Source organism: Chiloscyllium plagiosum, unplaced genomic scaffold (genome assembly GCF_037043375.1).
Source record: "Chiloscyllium plagiosum isolate Xiang-an unplaced genomic scaffold, Cpla_swu_hap1 HiC_scaffold_8, whole genome shotgun sequence".
In the NCBI taxonomy this organism is placed as follows: Eukaryota; Metazoa; Chordata; class Chondrichthyes; order Orectolobiformes; family Hemiscylliidae; genus Chiloscyllium; species Chiloscyllium plagiosum.
In genome coordinates, this window is record NW_028270146.1 from 94,147,363 (window position 1) to 94,169,073 (window position 21,711).

The 21,711-nt window shown below is 44.2% G+C and overlaps 1 protein-coding gene across 1 annotated transcript in view; it reads right to left on the bottom strand.

Annotated features, from left to right (window-relative positions):
• Window positions 1–6,431: 6,431 nt before the first annotated feature.
• The window catches only part of prlh2r (prolactin releasing hormone 2 receptor), a 36,085-nt gene continuing 20,805 nt past the window's right edge, over window positions 6,432–21,711 (bottom strand). Inside the window, exon 2 of the mRNA XM_043698478.2 lies at window positions 6,432–8,222. Coding sequence (XP_043554413.1) covers window positions 7,108–8,202 — 1,095 coding nt within the window. The 5' untranslated portion in view covers window positions 8,203–8,222 and the 3' untranslated portion in view covers window positions 6,432–7,107. The remainder of the gene's footprint in view (window positions 8,223–21,711) is intronic.

A 21,711-nucleotide genomic window follows, 5' to 3' on the forward strand; every position in this document is an offset into this window, starting at 1 on the left:
GACAAGGTAGGACTAATAAATTAAAGTGCATTTATATCAATGCAAGGGGCCGAACAGGGAAGGCAGATGAATTCAGGGCATGGTTAGAAACATGGGACTGGGATATCATAGCAATTACAGAAAAATGGCTCAGGGATGGGCAGGACTGGCAGCTTAATGTTCCAGGATACAAATGCTACAGAAAGGATAGAAAGGGAGGCAAGAGAGGAGGGGGAGTGGTATTTTTGATAAGGGACAGTATTACAGCTGTGCTGAGGGAGGATATTCCCGGAAATACATCCAGGGAAGTTATTTGGGTGGAACTGAGAAATAAGAAAGGGATGATCACCTTATTGGGATTGTATTATAGACCGGGGAGAAAGTGAGGTCTGCAGATGCTGGAGATCAGAGCTGGAAATGTGTTGCTGGAAAAGCGCAGCAGGTCAGGCAGCATCTAGGGAACAGGAGAATCGACGTTTCGGGCATTAGCCCTTCTTCAGGAATGAAGGGCTAATGAAGGGCTAATACCCGAAACGTCGATTCTCCTGTTCCCTAGATGCTGCCTGACCTGCTGCGCTTTTCCAGCAACACATTTCCAGCTTGTATTATAGACCCCCTAATAGTCAGAGGGAAATTGAGAAACAAACTTGTAAGGAGATCTCAGCTATCTGTAAGAATAATAGGGTAGTTATGGTAGGGGATTTTAACTTTCCAAACATCGACTGGGACTGCCATAGTGTTAAAGGTTTAGATGGAGAGGAATTTGTTACGAGTGTACAAGAATTTTTTTCTGATTTGATATATGGATATACCTACTAGAAAAGGTGCAAAACTTGACCTACTCTTGGGAAATAAGGTAGGGCAGGTGACTGAGGTGTCAGTGGGGGAGCACTTTGGGGCCAGTGACCATAATTCTATTCGTTTTAAAATAGTGATGGAAAAGGATAGACCAGATATAAAAGTTGAAGTTCAAAATTGGAGAAAGGCCAGTTTTGACGGTATTAGGTAAGAACGTTCGAAAGCTGATTGGAGGCAGATGTTCGCAGGTAAAGGGACGGCTGGAAAATGGGAAACCTTCAGAAATGAGATAACGAGAATCCAGAGAAAGTATATTTCTGTCAGGGTGAGAGGGAAGTCTGGTAGGTATAGGGAATGCTGGATGACTAAAGAAATTGAGGGTTGGATTAAGAAAAAGAAGGAAGAATATTTCAGGTATAGATTGGATGGATCGAGTGAATCCTTAGAAGAGTATAAAGTAGGAGTATACTTAAGAGGGAAATCAGGAGGGCAAAAAGGGGACATGAGTTAGCGTTGGCAAATGGAATTAAGGAGAATCCAAAGGGTTTTTACAAATATATTAAGGACAAAAGGGTAACTAGGGAGAGAATAGGGCCCCTCAAAGATCAGCAAGGAGGCCTTTGTGTGGAGCCACAGAAAATGGGGGAGATACTAAATGAATATTTTGCATCAGTATTTACTGTGGAAAAGGATATGGAAGATATAGACTGTAGGGAAATAGATGGTGACATCTTGCAAAATGTCCATATTACAGAGGAGGAAGTGCTGGATGTCTTGAAATGGTTAAAGGTGGATAAATCCCCAGGTTCTGATCAGGTGTACCCGAGAACTCTGTGGGAAGCTAGAGAAGTGATTGCTGGGCCTCTTGCTGAGATATTTCTATCATTGATAGTCACAGGTGAGGTGCCAGAAAACTGGAGATTGGCAAACGTAGTGCCACTGTTTAAGAAGGGCGGTTAAGACAAGCCAGGGAACTATAGACCAGTGAGCCTGACCTCAGTGGTGGGCAAGTTGTTGGAGGGAATCCTGAGGAACAGGATGTACATGTATTTGGAAAGGCAAGGACTGATTAGGGATAGTCAACATGGCTTTGTGCATGGGAAATCATGTCTCATAAACTTGATTGAGTTTTTTGAAGAAGTAACAAAGAGGATTGATGAGGGCAGAGCAGTAGATGTGATCTATATGGACTTCAGTAAGACATTCGACAAGGTTCCCCATGGGAGACTGATTAGCAAGGTTAGATCTCATGGAATACAGGGAGAACTAACCATTTGGATACAGAACTGGCTCAAAGGTAGAAGACAGAGGGTGGTGGTGGAGGGTTGTTTTTCAGACTGGAGGCCTGTGACCAGTGGAGTGCCACAAGGTTCGGTGCTGGGCTCTCTACTTTTTGTCATTTACATAAATGATTTGGATGTGAGCATAAGTGGTACAGTTAGTAAGTTTGCAGATGACACCAAAATTGGAGGTGTAGTAGACAGCGAAGAGGGTTACCTCAGATTACAACTGGATCTGGACCAGATGGGCCAATGGGCTGAGAAGTGGCAGATGGAGTTTAATTCAGATAAATGCGCGGTGCTGCATTTTGGGAAAGCAAATCTTGGCAGAACTTATATACTTAATGGTAAGTTCCTAGGGAGTGTTGCTGAACAAAGAGACCTTGGAGTGCAGGTTCATAGCTCCTTGAAAGTGGAGTCGTAGGTAGGTAGGATAGTGAAGAAGGCGTTTGGTATGCTTTCCTTTATTGGTCAGAGTATTGAGTACAAGAGTTGGGAGGTCATGTTGCGGCTGTACAGGACATTGGTTAGGCCACTGTTGGAATATTTTGTGCAATTCTGGTCTCCTTCCTATCGGAAAGATGTTGTGAAACTTGAAAGGGTTCAGAAAAGATTTACAAGGATGTTTACAGGGTTGGAGGATTTGAGCCACAGAGAGAGGCTGAACAGTCTGGGGCTGTTTTACCTGGAGCGTCGGAGGCTGAGGGGTGACCATATAGAGGTTTACAAAATGATGAGGGGCATGGATAGGATAAATAGACAAAATCTCTTCCCTAGGGTCAGGGAGTCCAGAACTAGAGGGCATAGGTTTAGGGTGAGAGAGGAAAGATATAAAAGGGACCTAAGGGGCAACGTTTTCACGCAGAGGGTGGTACGTGTATGGAATGAGCTACCAGAGGATGTGGTGGAGGCTGTACAATTGCAACATTTAAGAGGCATTTGGATGGGTATATGAATAAGAAGGGTTTGGAGGGATATGGGCCGGGTGCTGGCAGGTGGGACTAGATTGGGTCGGGATATATGGTCAGCATGGACGGGTTGGACCAAAAGGTCTGCTTCAATGCTGTACATCTCTATGACTCTCTCTGCTTTTTCCTAAAGCTCACAATACAGCAATGAATCCCACATTCTTACCACCTGAATTCCTCATTCCTTATTGTGATTACCTTATATCTGCAGATCTTAGTTTTGAACTCTTCTCCCTCTATCTACCCTGTCAAATGCCTTCAGAAATTTAAAGACCTCTATCAGTTGCAGATAAAAGAAAGCATCATTTTGACCCAACAATTGAATTTGCTACTTTAGTTTCTCCTCCAATTGTGAAAAGATACACAGAACAATTCCTGGTTTGACAGAACATTAGATTTTTTTTATTGTACATGTAATGCAAAGTAAATGCGACAGCAATTATCAATAATCATCCTGAGCTGCAGGAGTGAGCTCATCGATGAACTTGTACAGACAGGTCCTAGCTGGAGCCTCGCTTCTGTAGGTCACAGCACTCAAGTTGTTTACTAAAGTGTAGCTTTGTCCTCAGGTCTTATCACTTGGATGCAAGACATGTGATCTAATCACAGGTTACATTGACAAAAGGATCGATCCCTCAGGGTCAACATTAGCTTTCATTCTCAAGGTCGAGATTTCATTTTGCCTTCAGAGTTAGCAGCCTGGGTGAGGTTGGACATATAACTGTGGACATAACTTTTACCACATGCCCTCCTGCCTCCAATTACTGAGCAGCCCACTCATCTGTCACTAAGTCTGTTCATCCTGCCCCTGATAAGGAAGATTCATTATCAATCTTCAACCCCCGTGTTGGATACTTTGATCTCTGATAAACAGGAAGATCTTCTCTCAAAACATTTTGTTTCAAATACAGCTCCATTTTTCCATTGGGGTTGAACAGTATCCTTTCAGCTCTGGAGGTGGAGGTCTGGTACATGATCCAACAACAAGCCTGGGACTTTTGGAGTCCCTGTTACAAATATACAAACAAATACATTAACAATGGAGTAAGCTGCTTGGCTCCTCAGTCTTTTAGTAGGATTGTGGCTGATTTGTTTAAGGCCCCAAAGGAGCCTTCCACGTTATTCAAAGTTTCACCTGCACACTCACAAATGTCATTTAGAGTCATAGAGATGTACAGCACGGAAATAGATCCTTAGGTCCAACCCATCCATGCCGACCAGATATCCCAACCCAGGCAAAAGTGAGGACTGCAGATGCTAGAAACCAGAGTCTAGATCAGAATGGTGCTGGAAAAGCACAGCAGGTCAGGCAGCATCTGAGAAGCAGGAAAATCGACGTTTCGGGCAAAAGCCCTTCATCAGGAATAGAGGCAGTGACCCTCCAGAGTGGAGAGATAAACAGGGGGGAGGGGGTGGTGGTGGTGGGGCTAGGGAGAAGGTAGCAAAGAGTACAATAGGTGAATGGGGGTGAGGATGGAGGTGATAGGTCAGAGGGGACGGTGGAGTGGATGAGTGGGAAGGGAGTTTGGCAGGTAGGACAGGTCATGAGACCAGTGCTGAGCTGGAAGGTTGAAACTGGGGTAAGGTGGGGGGAGGGGAAATGAGGAAACTGGTGAAGTCCACATTGATGCCCTGGGGTTGAAGTGTTCCAAGGTGCTCCACCCTCCCCTCTGACCTATCACCTCCATCCCCAATCCCATCCACCTACTGCACTCTTAGCTACCTTCTCCCCAGCCCCACCCCCTCCCATTTATCTCTCCACCCTGGAGGCTCCCAGACTCATTCCTGATGAAGGGCTTTTGCCCGAAATGTCGATTTTCCTGCTCCTGGGCTGCTGCCTGACCTGTTGTGCTTTTCCAGCACGACTCTAATCTTGACTCTGATCTCCAGCATCCGCAGTACCCACTTTCGCCTACTTCACAATCCCCGATAGTCATTCATTTCCACCTCCTCCTTAAAAATCTGCAAAGTTCCATTTCCCCAGCCTTTCAAGCAAGAGAGCTCCAAAGATTCAAAACTTGCCTTGTCTGCACTAAAATGGGCAACACCTTCTTTTAAAACATTGACTCCTGGGGGTAGTTGGTTAGCTCACTGAGCTGTTGGGTTATCGTGCCGATGTTTTGTCAGCATGCTGGGTAACATCATCAGTGTGACTTCCATAAAGCACTGTTGGTTTTTCTATGGGTCCAGTCTGTTGGGGTCCAGGTCTTCTCTGCAGCAGTTTGTACACCGGGTCTAACTCGTTGTGTTTGATGACTGCCTTTTTGGTTCAAAAGGCTTCCAAGAACTCTCTTGCGTGTCTCCAGTTGGCCTGTCCAAGGATAGCAACTTCATCATAATTGAATTGATGGCCCTCTTAGCCTGTGTGTACGGAGATGAGGGAGAGTGAACCATCACTTCACAAACACCAACTGGCTACTCAACTGCATGATCCAGTATGGCTGCACGATAACACAGCAGCTCGGCCAGTTAACCAACTACCTCATCCACAACCTGAGCTACAAATCTTGATGAAGAACCTTATTGACTCCCAGCTCTGTATACCAAAGAAAATATCCTTTCCTTATAGTCATCCTTTCAAGACCCTCAGGATCTTATGTTTTGAATAAGCTACCTCTTAGTCTTGTAAATTCCAGCCTAGCCTGATCAAACTTGCTTCATATAACAAATGGTTCCAGGTATTAGTTCAGTAAACCCTCCCTGAACTGCTTCCAAAGCATTTACATCCCTCCATAAATAAGGAAACAAGCGCTGTACACAGTACTCCGGATGTGCCCTCACCAACTGTATGTGCGCTGTACAACTGAAGCATAACGTCACTACTTTTGTATTTAATTCCTCTCGCTATAAACCATAACATTTTAGTAGCTTTCCTGATTACTGCCTGCATACTAACCTGCTGTGATTCATGCACTAAGACACCCAGATCTCTCTGCGTCTCACAGCTCTCCAACCTCTCACCATCTAGATTAAGTGCTTCTTTACTTTATTCCAACCAAAAAGGACGCTATCACATTATACTCAATTTGTCAAATTTCTGACCACTCAAATAACCTATATTTGCAAACCCTCGATGTCCTCCTCACAACATACTTTGTTACCTATCCTTGCGACAATTATTCTGTTTTAGATTCATATTGTTATATCACAAAACACTCACAAGTTGACCACATGTTCCTGTGTTATTCTACAGCAAAAACCCAAATGTCAGGGAGTTTTTATTCAGAGGGTTAGACTCTCCTGTCCGTGCATGTCAATCAACTGCCCTATAGCTTGGCCTGATTTGCTTAGCTTCCAGACTTAATCTAATAAACTCAAGGTACATCTATTCACACAAGCGTCATGGGAATCTGGATCTCCCTTGTCCCGAGAGGTTGCTGAGCTTTTGGGGGGGGGGGGGGGGGGGGGAAGGGGGGTGTCAATTGAAAATTTCCAAAGTAAGATTACGGCTTTTGTTAGGCAAGGCTAATGAGAGACAGGAGACCAACAGGCAGACAGAGTTAAGATAACACTCGGTCACAGTTCAGTAGGATGGGCTCAAGGAGGCGAATGTTCTCCTTGGGAGAAACACAACCAGCACTTTGCAAAGTCAGATGGTTTCTCCTGTCTCTTATACAATTTCCTTCTCGTTACATTCGCTCAGTCGCCATCGCCATGTGCCTCTTGGGCTGCCCAACGGAGAGTCAACATTTTACTTTGGAGGGAACACACTCTGGGAAACAACTGAAGCGTCAACTGGTTCCCGACATGGAAGGGTGCAGCCTCTTTGTCTCACAACGAGCAGCAGTTATTTAAATTGATTCTTTGCGTTGCTAATTTCCGAGTTCAGTCCAGTGGTTCCAACCTGGTGACTTCGGCTCCGTTTGGGTGCCTTGGGGGGAGGCATTGCGTTGGGTTGGATCTAATCAGAGATCTATGCAAAATGCCATACTTTCTCCAAAGGAGTACAGTTGGGCTTATCGAGTGATGGAGCAATGGGGTGGGGGGTGTGTGGGCAGGCCCATCTTTTGGGCCTTTAGCTATTGTGCCTTGATAGATTCAATGGAGCAGAGGGGCATTTCATCCAAGAGAAGTAAGGTGCTTTATCTCAAACAGGGCTTGTCCTTTAAATTGATGGCAGTGGGTGCATCTAGAGAGGTGATAGTATATCTCGAGCGGGAGGTTTGGCTTACTGTGCTACTGGTTGTCTGCCTCTTGTTGGAGAACAGGAGGTTTCTCAGCTGAACTCGGAACTTGTTGTGGAGGGAGGCGTAGATGAAGGGGTTGTAACAGGCGGAGCTCATGGCAACCAAATGGCAGGAGACTTGGATCACATTAACGTAGCTCTTGTCTATGATGTTGATGTCAATGTCCCGTATCAGATTGACCGTCTGCAGAGGCAACCAGCACAGGGCAAAGGACAGGGCAGAAATGGCTAGCATCCAGAAAGTCCGCCTCCTCCTCCTCCTCCTTGACCACTTCTCCTGGTTGTAGGAGGCCTCACCGGGCACCTTGCTTTTCTTTAAGTGGTGAGATATGGCACAGTAGGAAATGGAGACGGCGCTGAGTGGGAGCATGTAGGAGAGCAGCAGCATGACACAGGAATAGACCAGCCTTTGCTCTTCCAAGTTAGTCCAGTTCTCCTCGCAGATAAGCATGTTGTACCCAGCATGTTTGAGGGCAAAGTAGTTGGTGTGCAAGTATGATGGCATTGAAACACCAATGGAGACCAACCAGATAAAGGCAACGATATAGACACAGTACCGTGGTCTGATTCTTTGGTGGATTGGGTATGCCACCACCACATACCTGTCCACAGCTATGGCAGTGAGGGACAAGACAGACACATAGACGGTGGTGGATTGCATGAGGGTGATGAAGTAGCACATGAAGATCCCGAAAAGCCACCCTTTGGTTTCGAATGCGTAGGACGCAGTAATTGGAACACAGAAGATGCACATTACCAGGTCGGAGGCTGCCAGGTTGCCAATGAGAAAATTCGTGGTCGTGTGAAGCTTCTTGGTGACGGAGATGTTAGCCACAAGGAGGAGGTTACCAGAACAAGCCACAATCACCAGCACCACATACAGCGGGATGAAGAGAGGCTTCAACTCAAAGAGGAGGTGAAGGCCTGGGAACACAGGATCCATATTGTCCATTGAATAATTCAGGGCCATGGTGTGATGTTCCAGAGTCATTCAGGTCAATGCAAACTCACCTGCATAAAAAAACAAAAACAAGAATTAAAATCCTGCAATAGCAAACCATTTCTTGACCGTCATCTGTTTTGATTGCGCAACTTTATTTTGCCCTGCTCTTATTTTCTTTTCTCATTAGTGTTATTTAAATTAAGATATAATCCAGCCGGAAGCCAAAACTCTCTCCCAGATCTTTTGTTTTAATCCTTCAGACAAGATGAGGGATTCAGGGTGGGGGCAGCTGTGAAGGATGTTGCTGGTAATGTGAAGGAGGCTCCAGGGACTGAATGGCCTCCTCCTGCTCCCACTTTCTAAGTTTCTATGTTTTGAATGGCATGTTTATTTCTTGTTCCTAGTTGTCCTTGAGAGGTAATGACAGACAACCTTTGTGGACCCTTGCAATGTATGATAGAAACATAAGAAATTGGAGCTGCAGTAGGTCATTTCGCCCTTGATCATTCAAATCAATTATGGTTGATCCCTTGTACTCTGAGTTTGTTTACTAAATTCTTGTATGGGACCTTATTGAATGCCTTCTGAAAATCTAACTGCATCACAGTCATTGGTTCCTTCAAACTGTTCTCATAGTTACCTCATCAAACAAAACTGCAAATACTTGTTAAACACTATTTCCCTTTCATTAATCCATGTTCGACCCTGCTCATTCCTACTATTATTTCCTGAAAGTTCCATGATCACATCCTTTAGAATAAATTTTAGCATTTTCCCCACTGTTGATGTCAAGCTAACAGGTGTCTCACTCTCCTTTTATTAATACGGGGGTTACATTTGCTATCCTCCAGTTCTCAGGAAATATTCCAGAATCTATTAAAGATGACCATGAGTGCATCTATCATTTCTACCTCCACTTCATATTCTGGGATGTAGATCATCACATCCAGGAGATCTATAAACTTTCAGTCTCAATGCTATTTTTTACACATTTTTTTCAGTTCCTCATTCTCACTAATCCATTGTTTCGCTGGTATTTCTTGATGGGTTTTTTGTTCCTCTATGAAGAAAAATATGAGTTATTTCTTTAATTTCTCTGCCATTTTCTCCATTATAAATTCTCCTGTCTCTGTCTATAATGATCCTGCATTTGTCTTTGATCATTTTTTTCTTACAGATTTTTTTACAGCCCTTTATATGCTTTTTTACTAGTTTACTTTTTCTATTTTCTATTCTAATATTCCATTTTCCCTTTCTTTAGCTATTTCTTGGTCCTCATTTGCTAATTTCTAAATTGATCCCAATCCTCATGTTTACTACGTTTTGGACAACTTTGTATGTTTTCTCTTTTGATCTAATACAATCTTTAATTTCTCTTGTTATCAATGGTTGGATCACTTTTTATGTTGGATTTTTGTAATGTAAATTTGTTGCAGACCATGTACATTATTTCCTGTTTTCTACCACACTTTTTAACGTAGTTCTATAATCAGCCATAGACAACTTCTCATTCATATTGTTGCACTTTTCTTTGTTTTGATGTAAGACTGTAGCTTCAGATTGAATTTCATCACTTTCAAACTTAAAGTAAAATTTCATCAAACTAGGATTACTCCTCTCTAAAGGCTCCTTCACAATGAGATTATTCATTAGTTCTTCCTCATTGCACAATATTAAATAAAAACAGAATGTTTCCTATACACCCTGTTCGAGAAAACCATTCAAGAATTTGTCCTCCATAACATTAGAATTTTTTTGCCTAATATATATGTGGAATGGATTCTTCCTGTATTATTGTTTCACCATTGTCCACATACCTCTAATTTCCTGATTTATATCTTGTCTTACATTAGCCCTACTGCTTGTTGGCCTATTTAACAACTCCTACCAATGTTTACTGCACCTTCCAATTTCTTAGCTCCAATCAAACTGATTTCACACCTTGATTTTCCAATCTAAGATTCACTCTCACTAATGAGCTAATTAGTACGTCTTGATTTTCCAATCTAAGATTCACTCTCGCTAATGTAATAATTAAAGTCCGCCTCCTTGTTCTCTTATGAATATCCTCCCTTAATATTAAACATTCTTGAATAATCAGTCAGCTTTGGCCAACCTGCAGTTATGTTTATAAAATAGCAATTTAGTCATTCCCATATCTTTCCACTTGCACCATCATTCACCTCCACATCTACCCGTGCAACACCGAATCTAACTACTGTTACACTGACACAGGGTTCAATCTGGCTAAATCGTTTTGAGTTTTTAACAGGGCTTTCCAGCGCACGGTCTTGTGAGAATTCTTCCTGTATCTTACCAAATGTGCTTCATTATCCATTCCGGCTCTATGGCATCCTGCTTGTCAAATTCTAGCCCCATCTCACCAAGCACCATTCCCACAGTGACTCACTGCTCAGTGGATATTCAGGACTTGGCCCCTTTGTACCTGCCATCTTTGAAAGGATGGTGTGCCCCTGCACAATCTGGTACTCCCCTCATTGGCGGGGCGGTGGCTGCAGTGTGGTTGGCGTGGATTGGCATGAGGTTGGAGCGGTGTCAGTGGGGTGGTGGCTGCAGTGTGGTTGGCGTGGATTGGCATGAGGTTGGAGCGGTGTCAGTGGGGTGGTGGCTGCAGTGTGGTTGGCGTGGATTGGCATGAGGTTGGAGCGGTGTCAGCGGGGCGGTGGCTGCAGTGTGGTTGGCGTGGATTGGGACTCATGGCAGCAGTGCCTGGAGCAGGGGTTCCTGGTTGTGGTAGGCCTGGAGCCTAGACTCTTAGGTGGTGGTGGTACCTGGAGCGGGGACCCTGTGCTATGGTAGGCCAGGAGCCTGGACTCTCAGCATTGGTAGTGCCCGAGCAGGGGCCTTTCACTGTGATAGGGCCTAAGTCTGGAATCTTGAGTGGTTGTGGTGCCCGGAGCGTTGTGGTAGGCCCAGAGCCTGAATTGTTGGCAGTTTTAGTGAGGTGGTGGCAACAGCAGAGCTGGAGGTGTCGTCATTGCTGTAACTGGAGAAGGGACTCCTTGAGGCCCAGAACACTTTACAGAAGTCCTGCAGCCATGTTGAGACCCAGTTTTAACAGAAGATTTAAGTAATTCCTTTTTATTCTTTTTGGAACTCAAAATGGATTGTGGTGACAAAACACTTTTCACTGCATCTTCCGAGATATTTGTGACAATATAATCATGCAAAATCATTCATTCATTCAAAATCATTAATTCGTTCAATTCCAAATGTAAGTTCTGTAAAAGTGAACAACAATAAAACCGATTGAGGCTGCAGTTTACCCCCACAATGCAAACCACATGCTGGCACTAGAACCAGTGACATTGACAGCAACAGTCCATGATGGTCTTCTGCATCTAGCTGTATCTACGGTGTCAATTATGCCCTGTCTACCTTTTAATGTCCAATGTAAGGGAGTTCTGTTACTCACAAGGAGATCTTCCTCCAGCTCAATGTCCTCATCCATCTCCTTGGAAACATTCTCCTATTCCCTCGCCTTCTCATTGCCTGCTGCAATTGTGCAGGGCACAGTATATCGGAATGGTGTGGCACACTTTGTCCAAACGCCCGCAGATTGCTCCATGCCACATCTTCAGCAGCCCTACTTGTCTGTTCCACCCCAGCCCTGGTCGCAGAAATGTGCACCAACTCAGTGAAGCCACTGCGCAAGTTGAGTGACAATGATATTACATTCAATAAAAGAAGTGCCTGCTGCACTCTGACCCCTTTCCCAACCTCAACTGCTTCACTTTGCTCTGAATTCATGAGAATTGTATTGATATAACATATGCTGCAACAGTGTACAGAAGCCCTGGAAGTTCCAAAAGTGACGGGTCACCTTTGCCCAGCAGTCGCCCCTTGTTTTAAGTCATCTCCACCAACTTGAGCATCATTGAGATGCCAATGTTCAATTTTCACAGACTGATGGCATGCTGCAAAATCACCTTTGACTAGAGTCTACACCCAAGCATTGAAAACGGATGAAGAAATGAAAGGTAGCTAAGGTTTTGTAACACTTGCTTCACTATTTGCCCATTCAATACTCAAACATCCAGCAGACCTATGCTTTTGCCCTTCAAAAACCTGGCACTGCCTCTCTTTATCTTAGGCACTATTCCAGCCATTTCGCATCCAGACATGATGGTAATGAACGCAGTGGACACCATCAAAACCGGGCCTCACCTGGTCACCAGATATACTCACTCCCATCCACACACCCCCGCAGCCTCCATGACCCCTTTAACCTCGCTCTACCCCAACAGCCATTCCCCCATTCCACCCATTCCCCCAATGTTAAGTCCCACCACATTGAACATTGCCTCTAATTGCTCCCTGCACTCTCACATTACATCTTAATAATGTCTGCTTTACTCTTCTACCCTCCCTATGTGAAGGCTATGCGGGTGTTCAATGCCATTAGCTTCCCATGACTTACCATACCTTCTGATCCACCTAGGCTTCTATCCACCTTGAGACTGCCTCTGTCATCATCATTCTTGCCATCTTTACACATGCCCCTGCCTTCTCCCTCACCCCAGCCATGATTTATCAACCCTTTTCAGCAATGATCTCCTATTGTCCCCTTTGTACCCTCCTCAACAATCAATGCACGGTCACATCCTCAGGACCCCACTTCCCCAAACCTGTGACTGACTTGAATGAGCAGCTCCTGGACACATCTGAGTGCTGACCCCTGAGTGCTGACCCCTGAGTGTTGTGCTTGCAATTGATGATACACAGTTCTCTGGAACTGGTGCTGCTCGCCCTACATTGCCTGGGCCCCTAGACTGTGGTCAGATTATATTCCATCATTGTTACCAGGCAGGGTGGATGACTGACTATGGCCAAGCTGCTAGACTGTGTATCTGTGACTGACAGTAGTGGGAACCCCTGACTGACAGCAATCTGCCAACCCTGCTTGACTGGACTGAGGACTGGCACCCCCCCCCCACCCTCCCAAGTCCACCTTCCAACAAGGCAATTTTTTGGATGTACATGGACTGTGTTGTTGGCATTGGCAGCTGGCACGTGCTGTGGGTGTTGGATTGAGAAGCTCACGGCGCAGATACATAAATGTTCCTGATGGGCCAAGCAGGTCTTCTGATCCAATTCTGCCACAAATCCACATGAATGGAAGTACAGTTAATTTATTAATGTTTGGATTTAACATTCCACGGGAACGACACATTTCAGACAAAACTTCATTGCGTCCTGCGGGGTAATCAACAGTTAGCTCTTTCAGATTCAGCCTGTGGTGGAGGAGGGGAAAGTGGAACAAATTGTGAGGCTGCTCAGAGGAAAAGACAAAGGGGTTACTAATGACATTGAAAACAAGATAGAGATGTAAAAAGAGCATCAATGAAGGTCTGAAAGGGAGAGAATAGGCCTGCTTTTTGTGTGTGTGTATGTGTGTGTGCATGTGTGTGTATACATATGTATGTGTATATGAATGTGTGTGCATGTGCGTTTGCTTATGGTGTGGGTGGGGGTCTCGGTTTAGGAGGGAACAAGGGAAAGGGTTTGGAAGATGCAAGAACAATGGAGGGTCAGAGGTCATGCTGTGAAGTTGTGGAATTCACTATTGAGTCTCAATAAGTGGAAAGTGAGATGTTATTCCTCAAGCTTGTGTTGCTCTCTAGTCAGCAGGACTAAGATGGAAGTGTTTGGATGGAAACAAAATGGCTTACTGTCCTTTGGTCCTCTTATCCATCAGAAGAGAGAACCTGCACAGTTACTGCCTTTGCTGTTTGAATTCGTGTATCGCTGGACATCGGAGTGCATCTGGGAAAATTAACAAACAGTGAAATTCACAACTAATCTTGGAGGAACTGTTGGGCCAAGTTCACAGTACAGAATCCGATAAGTTAATTGTTGTTTTAAGTCTGTCCCAGAGAAAGGCTGCAGTAGTGAGTACAGTGGGTTCTTTCTTGATTATATGTTTTTGGAGATAAGTCTCTTGATTAAACTTAAAATATAAGCCATAGATATTAATTTAACCTGGGGCAGTGTTTGTAGAGGAATAAGACGGTGTTATTTTCTGGGTCTGTAGATTGTGAGGGAGCAAAAATGGCCTTTGCAGTGATATGTACTTCTTGTCAGATGTGGGAGTTTAAAGAGAGTTTAAGGGTTACTGCAGATTATGTCTGCCATAAATGCTGTTGGATACGAATCTTATCAGATCAAGTAGATCGGTTGGAGAGACAGATAGAAGCGATGAGGAATTTGCAATAGCAACAGTATGTGATGGATGGCAGTTATAGGAAGGAGGGAAAGTCTCAGATACAGTCACATAGATGGGTTAACTCCAGGAAAGGTAAGAGAGGTAGGCTGGTGGTGCTATCCGCATTTCAAACAGGTATGCTGTTTTGGAAAATGGAGGGGGTGATGAATTCTCAGGGGAACGTAGCACGAACAAGTTTCTGGTATAGAGACTGGCTCTAATGCAACGAGGGGTACGTCAGCATCCAAGAGATCAATTGTGTTAGGGGATTCTGTAGTCCGAGGTACAGACAGACGTTTCTGTGGCCAGCGGAGAAAAAGCAGAATGGTGTGTTGTTTCCCTGGGCAGGCAGGGACAAGGTAGGGCTAATAAATTAAACTGCATTTATTTCAATGCAAGGGGTCTAACAGGGAAGGCAGATGAACTCAGGGCATGGTTAGGAACATGGGACTAGGATATCATAGAAATTACGGAAACATTGCTCAGGGATGGGCAGGACTGGCAGCTTAATGTTCCAGGATACAAATGCTACAGGAAGGATAGAGAGGGAGGCAAGAGAGGAGGGAGAGTGGCATTTTTGATAAGGGATAGCTTAGGGAGGGAGGATGTTCCCGGAAATACATCCAGGGACGTTATTTGGGTGGAACTGAGAAATAAGAAAGGGATGATCACCTTATTGGGATTGTATTATAGACCCCCCCCAATAGTCAGAGGGAAATTGAGAAACAAACTTGCAAGGAGATCTCAGCTATCTGTAAGAATAATAGGGTAGTTATGGTAGGGGATTTTAACTTTCCAAACATCAACTGGGACTGCCATAGTGTTAAAGGTTTAGATGGAAGGGAATTTCTTAAATGCGTACAAGACAATTTTCTGATTCAGTATGTGGATGTACCTACGAGAGAAGGTGCAAAACTTGACCTACTCTTGGGAAATAAGGCAGGGCAGGTGACAGAGGTGTCAGTGGGGGAGCACTTTGGGACCAACGACCATAATTCCATTCGTTTTAAAATAGTGATGGAAAAGGATAGACCAGATCTAAAAGTTGAAGTTCTAAATTGGAGAAAGGCCAATTTTGACGGTATTAGGTAAGAACTTTCGAAAGCTGATTGGAGGCAGATGTTCGCAGGTAAAGGGACGGCTGGAAAATGGGAAGCCTTCAGAAATGAGATGACAAGAATCCAGAGAAAGTATATTCCTGTCAGGGTGAAAGGGAAGGCTGGTAGGTATAGGGAATGCTGAATGACTAAAGAAATTGAGGGTTTGATTAAGAAAAAGAAGGAAGAATATGTCAGGTATAGACAGGATCGATCGAGTGAATCCTTAGAAGAGTATAAAGAAAGTAGGAGTATACTTAAGAGGGAAATCAGGAGAGCAAAATGGGCACTTGAGATAGCTTTGGCAAATAGAATTAAGGAGAATCCAAAGGATCTTTACAAATATATTAACAACAAAAGGATAACTAGGTAGACAATAGGGCCCTTCAAAGATTAGCAAGGAGGCCTTTGTGTGGAGCCACAGAAAATGGGGGAGATACTAAATGAATATTTTGCATCAGTATTTACTGTGGAAAAGGATATGGAAGATATAGACTGTAGGGAAATAGATGGTGACATCTTGCAAAATGACAAGATGACAGAGGAGAAAGTGCTGGATGTCTTGGAATAGTTAAAGGTGGATAAATCCCCAGGACCTGATCAGGTGTCCCCGAGAACTCTGTGGGAAGCTAGAGAAGTGATTGCTGGGCCTCTTGCTCAGATATTTGTATCATTGATAGCCACAGGTGAGGTGCCGGAAGACTGGAGGTTGGCAAACGTGGTGCCACTGTTTAAGAAGGGCGCTAAAGACAAGCCAGGGAACTATAGACTGGTGAGCCTTACCTCAGGGGTGGGCAAGTTGTTGAAGGGAATCCTGAGGGACAGGATGTACACGTATTTGGAAAGGCAAGGACTGATTCAGGATAGTCAACATGTGCTTGGGAAATCATGTCTCACAAACTTGATTGAGTTTTTTGAAGAAGTAACAAAGAAGATTGATGAGGGCAGAGCAGTAGATGTGATTAATATGGACTTCAGTAAGGCATTCGACAAGGTTCCCCATGGGAGATTGATTAGCAAGGTTAGATCTCATTGAATACAGGGAGAACTAGCCATTTGGATACAGAACTGGCTCAAAGGTAGAAGACAGAGGGTGGTGGTGGAGGATTGTTTTTCAGACTGGAGGCCTGTGACCAGTGGAGTGCCACAAGGATCGGTGCTGGGTCCACTACTTTTGTCATTTACATAAATGATTTGGATGCGAGCATAAGTGGTACAGTTAGTAAGTTTGCAGATGACACCAAAATTGGAGGTGTAGTGGACAGCGAAGAGGGTTACCTCAGATTACAACAGGATCTGGACCAGATGGGTCAATGGGCTGAGAAGTGGCAGATGGAGTTTAATTCAAATAAATGCGAGGTGCTGCATTTTGGGAAAGCAAATCTTAGCAGGACTTATACACTTAATGGTAAGTTCCTGGGGAGTGTTGCTGAACAAAGAGACCTTGGAGTGCAGGTTCATAGCTCCTTGAAAGTGGAGTCGTAGGTAGTTAGGATAGTGAAGAAGGTGTTTGGTATGCTTTCCTTTATTGGTCAGAGTATTGAGTACAGGAGTTGGGAGGTCATGTTACGGCTGTACAGGACATTGGTTAGGTCGCAATATTGGTTGGAATATTGCGTGCAATTCTGGTTTCCTTCCTATCAGAAAGATGTTGTGAAACTTGAAAGGTTTCCGAAAAGATTTACAAGGATGTTGCCAGGGTTGGAGGATTTGAGCCACAGAGAGAGGCTGAACAGTCTGGGGCTATTTTACCTGGACCGTCAGAGGCTGAGGGGTGACCTTATAGAGGTTTACAAAATGATGAGGGGCATGGATAGGGTAAATAGACAAAATCTTTTCCCTGGGGTCGGGGAGTCCAGAACTAGAGGGCATAGGTTTAGGGTGAGAGGGGAAAGATATAAAAGAGACCTAAGGGGCAACGTTTTCACACAGAGGGTGGTACGTGTATGGAATGAGCTGCCAGAGGACATGGTGGAGGCTGGTACAATTGCAACATTTAAGAGGCATTTGGATGGGTATATGAATAGGATGGGTTTGGAGGGATATGGGCCGGGTGCTGGCAGGTGGGACTAGATTGGGTTGGGATATCTGGTCGGCATGGACGGGTTGGACCAAAGAGTCTGTTTCCATGCTGTACATCTCTATGACTCTAAGTCTATCAATTATCATCCTGAAAACTTCAACCATCGTGCAGCATTCACTGCCTTCTGTTGCAGGGACATCCAGTTTTCTAGTACCTTCTGTGTGAAAGAATGTCTCCTGGTTTCTTCCTGGGAGACCTAGCTCTAATGTTAATATTTTGCCCTTGGCCTGACCCAGATAAAGTTGTTTCTCTGAATCTACCAATGATCAGATCTCTCTGAGACAGCTACTTTTCTTAAACATCTCGGTCCATACAAGATTTTTGTTATATTTCAGATGGAACCAATAATCAGTTGTACAAACGTGTCTTTGAAGTTATTGGCAACTGGTAAATTTAATTTGTCCAAATGTTCACTTTCTTGCTTTCAAGTTGGATTGTGTGATAATAAATCACCCCTTGTTTAATTAACATTGTTTGCTATGTGTATCATCAATATAGCTTTCACCATAGCACCAACTATAACTGAATGGATCTGAAAAACTTAACTCTTGATTACCCCATAGGATTCAAGACAAGTTACGTCTAAAATTTTTCATTCCAATATACTGACTAGGAAAATTAAATCCAAGCGTTAATTAATTAGTTGTACTTACACTCGTGGTCTCAGTAAGTGCTTTTCACACTGCACTTTCATAAGTTAGTTACTGCTTTAATGTTAGCAAGTTAACAGTCAATTTGTACACAGCATGATCCCGGACAGTGGTATTAAAATGCTTGGGTCATTTGTGTTTTAGTTGAAAAATGTGGTGCTGGAAAAACACAGCAGGCTGGGCAGCATCCGAGGAGCAGGAGAATCAAGTACTTCCTCTTGCTGAACATTCAAAATTCCTGAATGATTCCTGAACACACTAAGTTAATGGGAAGTGTTCTCTGTCTACAACACAGCGAACACCATTTTCCAGCCCCTTTCAATTCTGAAGAAGAGACATATCAACCTCGAAACGTTTATCCTGTATCAGTCTCTCCAAGTTCAGCCAAACCTGCTGAGTTTCTCCAGCACTGCCTGTTTTACATCAGAAGATCAAAGGATAAGGAGTGAAGTAAACTGGAGTCTGGGCCTAAATCAGCCATGATTTTGGCTCAGTGGTTAGCACTGCTGCCTCACAGCACCAGGGTCCCAGGTTCGATTCCAGCCTCGGGTGACTGTCTGTATGGAGTTTGCACATTCTCCCCGTGTCTGCGTGGGTTTCCTCCGGGTGCTCCGGTTTCCTCCCACAGTCCAAAGATGTGCAGGTCAGGTGAATTGGCCATGCTAAATTGCCCATAGTGTTAGGTGCATTAGTCAGAGGAAGTGAGTCAGGGTGGGTTACTCTTCGGAGGGTTGGTGTGGACTTGTTGGGCTGAAGGGCCTGTTTCCACACTGTAGAGGGTCTAGTCTAATCATGATTTGATGATTGCATATAAACTAACATTTTCTTAGCTACCATCAGTTCTGAGGAAGGGTCATCAGACCTGAAACATTAACTCTGATTTCTCTTCACAGATGCTGCCAGACCTGCTGAGCTTTTCTGGGATCTTCTGTTTTTGTTTCTTATTTAAAGCATCCGTAGTTCTTTTAGGCTTTTATGATTGAGTGATTACTGGGGCTGAACAGGAAAAGGAACAGGAAATCAGGACCTCTCCGCTCCCCCCACTGCGGCTAGAGGTAGATGTTTGTCATGCGAGGATACTCAGAGTTAAGCAAGCTAAGGCAGCTAAGACCATAAGACCATAAGATATAGGAGCGGAAGTAAGGTCATTCGGCCCCTCAAGTCCACTCCACCCTTTAATCATGGCTGATGGGCATTTCAACTCCACTTACCCACATTCTCCCCCATATCCCTTTATTCCTTGCAAGATCAAGAATTTATCAATCTCTTCCTTGAAGACATTTAACGTCCCATGCATTATCTTGTAAGTTTCTATTAGGTCTCCCTCAACCTTCTAAACTCTAATGAATACAATTCCAGAATCCTCAACTATTCACTGTGCGTTAGGCCCAGGAAGGCAGAGTTAAGAGCTAGATCAGGCATGATGCAGTTGAGCTACAGAGATGTCTTGAGCAGCTGAGTGTTCTCCTCTGTTCCTACCTGTGAGGCCAGAGGCTAGGAGGAAATTAAAAGATGTTGAGGTAACGAACAAAGCTGTTCATAAAACATAGGCAGCCGAGGAACAGGTGGGAAAATGGTATCATTTATGACACCAGCTTGGCTCATAAAAGTTCTGAGACACTGTGGACATGGGTTTACAAGCGTCGTGCAGTTACACTTGACATATTCATCAATTCTGAAATTTGTACAGTAGCTGAGAAGAAAGAAATTTAAATCCCATATAACCCCATTGTAAATTTACTTTGAAACATTCAAAAATCAACGCAAAGTTAATTTTCTGCACAATTTAAACACAAATAGAAACAGGATCACATGTACAAGGGCATATGACACAGAATCAGGCCTGTTGGTCTATCCAGTGACTGATTTATCCTCCATTCAAACCGACTCCCATCTCTCCTCCTTCAAATCTATCACCATAATTCTGAGTTCCCTTCCCCCTCACACGCTTTGCTAGCTTGACACCACCAATGCTATTTACTATAACCACTTTCCTGTCATAGTGAGTCCCACGTTTTCAATATCCTTTGGGTTTCTGAATTCTTGGTGACTATCTTATACAGAATCATAGAAAACAGGAATTGGAGTAGGGCATTCAGCCCATCAAGCCTGCTCTACCATTCAACATGATCATGGTTGATCATCCAACTGAGTCCCCACTTTCTCCCCATATCCTGTGATCCCTTTAGTCCTAACACGTGTATCTAATTCATAGAGTCATAGAATCAGAGATGTATAGCACGGAAACAGACCCTTTGGTCCAACCCGTCCATGCCCACCAGATATCCCAACCCAATCTAGTCACTCCTGCCAGCACCCGCCACATATCCCTCCAAACCCTTCCTATTCATATACCCATCCAAATGCCTCTTAAATGTTGCAATTGTACCAACCTCCACCACTTCCTCTGGCAGCTCATTCCATACACGTACCATCCTCTGTGTGAAAAATTTGTCCCGTAGGTCTCTTTTATATCTTTCCTCTCTCACCCTAAACCTATGCCCTCTAGTTCTGGACTCCCCACCCCAGGGAAAAGACTTTGTCTATTTATCCTATCCATGCCCCCCATGATTTTATAAACTTCTACAAGGTCACCCCTCAGCCTCTGATGCTCCAGGGAAAACAGCCCCAGACTGTTCAGCCTCTCCCTATAGCTCAAATCCTCCAACCCTGGCAATATCCTTATAAACCTTTTCTGAATCCTTTCAAGTTTCACAACACCTTTCCGATAGGAAGGGAACCAGAATTGCACGCAATATTCCAAAAGTGGCCTAACCAATGTCCTCCCAACTCCTGTACTCAATACTCTGACCAATAAAGGAAAGCATACCAAATGCCTCCTTCACTATCCTATCTACCTGCGACTCCACTTTTAAGGAGCTATGAACCTGCACTCCAAGGTCTCTTTGTTCAGCAACACTCCCTAGGACCTTACCATTAAGTGTATAAGTCCTGCTAAGATTTGCTTTCCCAAAATGCAGCATCTCGCATTTATCTGAATTAAACTCTATCTGCCACGTCTCAGCCCATTGGCCCATCTGGTCAAGATCCTGTTGTAATCTGAGGTAACCCTCTTCGCTGTCCACTACACCTCCAATTTTGGCGTCATCTGCAAACTTACTAACTGTACCTCTTATGCTCACATCCAAATCATTTATATAATTGATAAAAACTAGTGGACCCAGCACCGATCCTTGTGGCACTCCACTGATCACAGGCCTCCAGTCTGAAAAACAACCCTCCACCACCACCCTCTGTCTTCTACCTTTGAGCCAGTTCTGTATGCAAATGGCTAGTTCTCCCTGTATTCCATAAGATTCAATCTTGCTAACTGATCACCCATGGGGAACCTTGTCAAATGCCTTACTGAAGTCCATATAGGTCACATCTACTGCTCTGCCCTCATCAATCCTCTTTGTTACTTCTTCAAAAAACTCAATCAAGTTTGTGAGACATGATTTCCCATGCACAGAGCCATGTTGACTATCCCTAATCAGTTCT